General features: G+C 40.9%; 1 protein-coding gene across 3 annotated transcripts; it reads left to right on the plus strand.

Moving 5' to 3' along the window:
- The first annotated feature begins 1,279 nt into the window (after positions 1-1,279).
- LOC129819061 (uncharacterized) lies at positions 1,280-7,881 on the plus strand. Of its 3 annotated transcripts, XM_055875587.1 has the most exons (10): positions 1,281-3,966; positions 4,359-4,420; positions 4,498-4,572; positions 4,705-4,743; positions 4,855-4,929; positions 5,242-5,346; positions 5,435-5,569; positions 5,752-6,039; positions 6,181-6,320; positions 7,033-7,881. In XM_055875587.1, the coding sequence occupies exons 2-10, from the start codon at positions 4,367-4,369 to the stop codon at positions 7,076-7,078; spliced, it is 957 nt and encodes a 318-aa protein (XP_055731562.1). In that variant the 5' UTR covers positions 1,281-3,966; positions 4,359-4,366; the 3' UTR covers positions 7,079-7,881. The 3 variants fall into 3 exon arrangements, with proteins under 3 accessions (XP_055731560.1, XP_055731562.1, XP_055731563.1); XM_055875585.1 differs by having other exon boundaries at positions 1,280-4,420; XM_055875588.1 differs by lacking the exon at positions 6,181-6,320 and having other exon boundaries at positions 1,296-4,420.

Here is a 7,881-nt window from a genome sequence, read left to right on the forward strand (position 1 = left end):
AGACAGGAGTCACAAAAAGAAGAAATAGAGATAAAATGAATCACTAACCTTGGATGATTTTCATCAGACGACACTCATAGGACTTCATGTTACACAATACATATATGTTTTGTTCGATAAAGTTAATATTTATATCCAAATACCTCAGTTTACATTGGCGCCATGTTCAGAAATGCCTCCAAAATATCCAGAGAAATTGCAGAGAGCCACGTCAAATAACATAAATACTCATCATAAACTTTGATGAAAGATACATGTTTTACATAGAATTAAAGATACACTTGAACTTAATGCAAACGCTGTGTCAGATTTCAAAAAGCTTTACGGCAAAAGCACAATATTCAATAATCGGAGACCAGAGTTCAGCCACAAAAGAAAGCCATACAGTTACCCGCCAAATTGTGCAGTCAACAAAACTCATAAAAGCATTATAAATCTTCGCTTACCTTTGCTGATCTTCGTCGGAATGCACTCTCAGGACTCCCAAATCCACAATAAATGTTTGTTTTGTTCGGTAATGTCCATCATTTATGTCCAAATAGCTATTTTTGTTAGGGCGTTAGGTACACATATCCAAACGCTCATGCAGGTCGAGCATTACTTTGAACAAAAACTTCAAAAAGTTATATTACAGGTCGAAGGAAACATTTCAAACTAAGTATAGAATCAATCTTTAGGGCGTTGTTATCATAAATCTTCAATAAAGTTCCAACCGGAGAATTCCTTTATGTCTACAGAAGCAATGGAACGCAGGTCGATATCATGTGGAATGCGCGTAACCAGGAAATTGCTCTCTGCCAGTAACCTGACTCATTCAGCTCTTATCGACGTAAGTACTACGGGTCTGTAGTCATTTAGGCAGGTTGCCTTTGTGTTCTTGGGCACAGGGCCTATGGTCGTCTGCTTGAAACATGTTGGTATTACAGACTCAATCAGGGATATGTTGAAAATGTCAGTGAAGACACCTGCCAGTTGGTCAGCACATGCCCGGAGCACACGTCCTGGTAATCCGTCTGGCCCCGCAGCCTTGTGTATGTTGACCTGTTTAAGTAACCCATGTATGAACTAATTGTGATTGTGTTTTATGTAATTCTCTGATTAAGTTGGTAAATAAATAATTAAGACAATTTATATTTTGCTGATTCATGATTCTATGCTAAGGTTGGTGCAGATATCCAAGGGTTTGCAACATTCAGTAATGACACTGAAGAGGTAATAAAATTCATTAATAAGAGACTGTTTTGATAAGATATGAAAATATCTGGGGAGTTATATTTGGGAAATTGACACTCTATAAACAACAATTTTCCGTGTTGCCCCAACTTCCTCGTTAAAGTTACATGATTAGTTTAATTGCGTAATTAAACTACACATGGAGAATTGGTTTGATAATATACAGTCTTCACATTTTATGATAGTCAACAACACGAAAGCATATAACTTTCGCTGACATCACACATATACATTGTAATTTTCGATTTACCTGATATAGTAGGATGGCTAACATTGGATGTCTGCGAAGGTGTTGTCTTCTAGCCAAGATATGAAATGCAATCATAATTGACTGTAGTGCATATAAGGCACACACAACAGTTCCATGATGACTGAAAACACAACCGTGGGATGAACAAGTGACACATTTCTGGGCGGTCCATTTAAAATTAAATAATTCTTCCCTCGCCCCTTGCCCTGCAAGTGTCAACTCATCAGACGTCATGATACGTCATCACTTTTCTGCTCTTTTGCACACCAGTATCTCTCACCAGTATCTCTTTTGCACACCAGTACTTGCACATCACAATCTGCTCATCTATCACTTCAGTTGTCACGTTCGTCGTCCTCCTCATCTGAGGATGAGTAGTAAGAAGGATCGGAGGACCAATGCGCAGCGTGATATGAATACATTGTTACTTTTATTAACGAATAACACTGAATAACCTTACAAAACAATAAATGGACAAACCAACAAAAATGCAACAGTCCCGTATGGTGACATAAAAAAAGACACAGAAACAGGAACAATCACCCACAACCCACAATACAAAACAGACTACCTAAATATGGTTCCCAATCAGAGACATCGACTAACACCTGCCTCTGATTGAGAACCATATCAGGCCAAACACATAGAAATAGACAAACTAGACTTACAACATAGAATGCCCACTCGGATAACACCCTGACCAAACAAAACATAGAAACATACAAAGCAAACTATGGTCAGGGCATGACATCAGTGTTAATTTGCTAAATTTTAATTACTTCGCTACTATGGCCTATTTATTGCCTTACCTCCTCACGCCATTTGCACACACTGTATATAGACTTTCTTTTGTTTCTATTGTGTTATTGACTGTACGCCTGTTTATTCAAAGTTAAATCTAGAATTGGCTTACTATTTCGCAAAAAAGCATCCTTCACTCATGCTGCCAAACATACCCTTGTAAAATTGACCATCCTACCGATCCTCGACTTCGGCGATGTCATTTACAAAATAGCCTCCAATACCCTACTCAATAAATTGGATGCAGTCTATCACAGTGCCATCCGTTTTGTCACCAAAGCCCCATATACTACCCACCACTGCGACCTGTATGCTCTCGTTGACTGGCCCTCGCTTCATACTCGTCGCCAAACCCACTGGCTCCAGGTCATCTACAAGATCCTGCTAGGTAAAGTCCCCCCTTATCTCAGCTCGCTGGTCACCATAGCAGCACCCACCTGTAACACGCGCTCCAGCAGGTATATCTCTTTGGTCACCCCCAAAACCAATTCTTCCTTTGGCCGCCTCTCCTTCCAGTTCTCTGCTGCCAATGACTGGAACGAACTACAAAAATCTCTGAAACTGGAAACACTTATCTCCCTCACTAGCTTTAAGCACCAGCTGTCAGAGCAGCTCACAGATTACTGCACCTGTACATAGCCCATCTATAATTTAGCCCAAACAACTACCTCTCCCCCTACTGTATTTATTTATTTATTTTGCTCCTTTGCACCCCATTATTTCTATCTCTACTTTGCACATTCTTCCACTGCAAATCTACCATTCCAGTGTTTAACTTGGTATATTGTATTTACTTCGCCACCATGGCCTTTTTTTTGCCTTTACCTCCCTTATCTCACCTCATTTGCTCACATTGTATATAGACTTATTTTTCTACTGTATTATTGACTGTATGTTTGTTTTACTCCATGCGTAACTCTATGTTGTTGTATGTGTCGAACTGCTTTGCTTTATCTTGGCCAGGTCGCAATTGTAAATGAGAACTTGTTTTCAACTTGCCTACCTGGTAAAATAAAGGTGAAATATATATATTTTTTAAATCCATGTGTAACTCTGTGTTGTTGTATGTGTCGAACTGCTTTGCTTTATCTTGGCCAGGTCACAGTTTTAAATGAGAACTTGTTCTCAACTAGCTTAACTGGTTAAATTAAGGTGAAAAACTTGTTGTTTTTTAAAATCAGAAGTGTCCACTTTATTTGAGGGCTGAGGGGAGAAGGTGTGTATTTTAAGTGTTTGGGAATGCAGCCCTAGTGTGTTGTATTGGGGTTATGCCACAGAGCATTATGGGGGTTCTATGTGGTGAGAAATTTAGTGACGTTGGATATAGATTAAAAGTGAAGAATGATGGTTGAGCATTTTTTTTATATTATTCAATTCAAATTCGTTTTTTCAAATTACAGGATAGCGAGGAGGTATATTACAAATAGTTTTCTTGGTTTTAGAACTTTATTTTTGTTTGTAGTTAGCAAGGCAAATTTAAATAAATTACACGAACTCCAGTAGCTAGCGTTACCAGCGCGAGTGTGCATTTATCTCCTCCAGAATGGTAGAATGGCCAAAGCTGTCGAAAATGTTGTGGATTTTTTGGGTTGAAGAACCATTTTCATTCTCTGGGGTACACGGAAAAGGTGCGAATTAAAAGCGAGGGTCGACCTCTGCTTGAGATCAGTTTCATGAAGAAGGTGAGGGCGTTCAATACTAACAGGTATCAAAAGTATAACTGGTTAAGCACATCACGTTCGTTATTGAGCTACAACCAGTGAGAAGATGATGCCACCAGTCCGGCTCCAAACAGGCCTTTTTCTTGTGACGTATTATGCGCAGTCATAAAGCTGTGACCTAAAATGACGTAACCATGCATTCATTCACTACATAAACTGTTCAGATTGATTTAATCTGTACAATAGTTTTCTTCACTCAGGTTGTTGCAGGTAATCTTTGGCCTTTTGGGGCACCTCCTTCCCAACATAAATATACATATATAGGGAATAGGGTGCCATTTGGGATGCCATCTTTGTGTGTGTGAGTCAGGATGTGTTTTGTGTCAATTAATTGATGGAAATGTTTCCCTCAGAAAGAAAGATGGATCGTAATGATGAGAGAATAAAAAGAGCTTTAAGACGCCGCCCTTATGTGGTAAATATAAAATATTTGTTTGTTTTGTCCTGTTTTTGTTATATTATCACATTTTAAATTGAGTGTTGTGTTGACAGTTGAAACCAGTGAGGGTGAACAGCCCTGATTCCGTGTTGTGGCCAACCGGCAAGGTGCACAGAAGGCCAAAGCCTGTAAGTCATATCTGACCTGAAACAAAAACACATACACATTAGTTATGCATTCTGCATGTACAAACTGCAGTTATCAGAATTAAAGCAAATGCAGATATCCCTATCTATCCTCATTGAATGCTGTCTTGACAGTCTACTTCAGTGCAGACCCCTCAGATCCACAAAAGGCCTGTAAGTTACATTCAAATTCAACCACATAACAGTACTTATATTATTTATTGATACACAATTCAAGGCCAAAATGAGCAAAGCAATGTTGAATTCATTCTTTACTGTTAACAGCCAATCATTGTGAGCTATGGGCAGGACCAAACATCTGGGGATGGATGGAGCGTCAATCCAGAGCCTCTCAGCCAGGTCAGACATCTCTGCTGTTCCCATAGAGACACAACAGATAGATCAATCTGTTGATTCATATGGCCATTTTGGTTGGGTTGGTTGAATTGACAATCATCCATTTGAGATGCTAAAGAATCCTATACTATGGAAGGTCTTTAGCCCCACGCCTAATGTTATGGGAGTTGCATTTATTGCATTTTCAGTTACCCATGTATTGCTCAGTACTTGTTCAACCATGTTGGATTGCCTACGTATTCTACATTTCCTTGAGGGTTAATGCCAGTGTATTCTATGGCTGCCATGAGTACATGCCTTTCTCTGTCTACTCAGTCTGGAAGGGTGACTCGGCTGATAGAGAGAAAAAATGATGACGTGATCTCATCCTCCAGTTCTGATGACTTTTCCATCTACTCCTTCACTGACTGTGAATCGGAGGTAAGAGTTGTACCCTACCGTCCATGGCTTTGTTGAGTGACATCACTGTGAGGAGGATGGTCTCTGACTAGTTGACTCTGATACACAGTGTGATGATGAGGATCGTGAAAGGAGGACACCACCTCTGAAAGTTGAGAATGGAGAAGTGACAAAGCTTGACGTGAGGGATATGGACGAGGATGATGATCTGTCTCTCCACTCCTTCGATGAGTCAGACTTCCTGGTAAGTTCTGCATATATATATTTTTTTTTATATATACATGGGGGATTGGAAATGATGCAGGTAATTACTTATTGAGTGTAGTCATGTATCTGCAATGTGTATAGAGTAGTTAGAAGGTATTTCTACAGATTGTGTTGAAGATAGCACTTTCCTATATGTTACTTTACTTTCTGGTCCGACAGAGCCCAGGGAAGGTCTCAGGTCCTGTATCTGTCAAGAATGGCCTCTCTCCTCTTGTGACCTCAGCACCCCGGACACTGGCTGAAGCCCTACGGGCCCTGCCCTCTGCTGTAGGCTCTCCCTACCCAGTAAATGTCCCAAGGCCTCTGACTCCTCTCAGCCCTGTCATTATCGCTCTGCCCCGAACAGAGAACTTCCCATACCGCCACAGCCCTCGCCTGGCTCCCATCACCAACCTGAGCGAGACCGGCAGGAAGCTGCTCCAGGAAATGGCTGGAGTGGCCCCACAGGTGAGAGGAAATACAAGAAGGGAATATTGGCCTTAAGTCCTTCTATAGTATAGCATAAGTCCTTCTATAGTATAGTATAGCTCAAGAGAAGAGAAAACCCATAAGCTTACATTACTTTATCTCCTTGTCCAAAATATTCAGGAAGGGAAGGTCAATAAGAAAAAGAAGGGCAAGGCCAAAAAAGTAGTAAAACAAGAGGCCAGTAAGATACAACTGATGGGAAATGTTGGAGAAAGTAAGGAGGAGGACAAGGAAGAGGAAAAGAAGAGTCTGAGGAAGAGGTGAGGAAATAGAGGAGGGAGAAGTGGAACATAACCAGGGAATACTAGACTAGAGAGTTAGAGAAATAGAATGAGGTAGCAGAGAAAGAGCAGCTATCTGATGTGTAAGTGCAAACTTAAGCAATAAGGCACGAGGAGGTGTGGTATATGGCCAATATATCACGGCTAAGGGCTGTTCTTTAGCACGACGCAACAGAGTGCCTGGATACAGCCCTTAGCCGTGGTATATTGGCCATATACCACAAACCCCCGAGGTGCCTTATTGCTATTATTAACTGGTTACCAACATAATTAGAGCAGTAAAAAGAAATGTTGTGCCATATTCGTGGTATACGGTCTGTTATAAACTGGGTGGTTCGAGCCCTGAATACTGATTGGCTGACAGCCGTGGTATATCAGACCGTGTACCACAGGTATGACAAAGCATTTCATTTTACTGCTCTAATTACGTTGTTAACCAGTTCATAATAGCAATAGAGCACCTTGGGGGTTTGTGGTATATGGCCAATATACCACGGCTAAGGGCTGTATCCAGGCACTCCGTGTTGTGTTGTGTGTAAGAACAGCCCTTAGCCGTGATATATTGGTCATATACCACACCCCCTCATGCCTTATTGCTTAAATATACCACGGCTTTCAGCCAATCAGCATTCAGGGTTCGAACAACCCAGTTTATAATACTATTTATTCTCCTGTGGTTTTTGATTGACAGGTTTCTTCAGTGGCTGCTGCCCAAACTGAGATGTTCAAAGAAATAATGGCCAACTACTGTTTCTAACACACACACACACACACACACACACACACACACACACACACACACACACACACACACACACACACACACACACACAGACACACACAGACACACACACAGATTTTGAGTATTGGTTACTCCTACAACACACACAAATGTAATTTCAGAGACAGGAACTATGATTAGCAAAATACATATATTGGTCTCATTCTTATCTTTTGAGACATGCAGCATTATTAACAAAACAAAAATGATATTGATCCCCATACAGCCTATGATAATGAGTTGGATTTACATGTTTAGGCTTGGAAATATAGCCAGGAGAAGCAGGGTCAACACCTCTACTCATGCCATAAGTGCCATGACATCTTTAGTAACCAGACAGATAAGACCTCTGTCTCCACAGTCTCATCCAAAGGACAGCACCAACCTTAGAGCAGTGTCACTGGTATTGGGGTCTTAGGTCTCCTTTGGCCAAAGTGAAGAGGTGAGGGCCCCTTACTGGTCTCCTTGCAATATCTGGTCTCCCACACAGAGATGGAAATCTACACCTGTTTAGACCCTGGAGGATATGGCTTCAGATGAAAGACAGCAGAGAGATGCAGAAAGTAAAAGCTTCAAACACATTGATATGCAAATTCAGAACCATTGTACACTGAAGTGGAGCATGCATCTGGTCTGAAGCATGTCAAAAGAGTGCAAAGAACTGGGACTGGAGGACTGGATCACATTTAAACTAAATTAGCATGTATCTGATGTAGCTACACTTATCTGTACTTGAATTGTGCTGTTTGAAACGTGCAT

This window comes from Salvelinus fontinalis, chromosome 21, assembly GCF_029448725.1.
Source record: "Salvelinus fontinalis isolate EN_2023a chromosome 21, ASM2944872v1, whole genome shotgun sequence".
NCBI lineage: Eukaryota > Metazoa > Chordata > Actinopteri > Salmoniformes > Salmonidae > Salvelinus > Salvelinus fontinalis.

Coding starts and splice junctions, on each gene's coding strand:
- LOC129819061 (XM_055875585.1), top strand. CDS start 4,340: ATGGAAATGTTTCCCTCAGAAAGAAAGATGGATCGTAATGATGAGAGA. Junction 4,421..4,497: donor TAAGACGCCGCCCTTATGTG/GTAAATATAAAA, acceptor TTGTGTTGACAG/TTGAAACCAGTGAGGGTGAA. Junction 6,321..7,032: donor AAGAAGAGTCTGAGGAAGAG/GTGAGGAAATAG, acceptor TTTGATTGACAG/GTTTCTTCAGTGGCTGCTGC.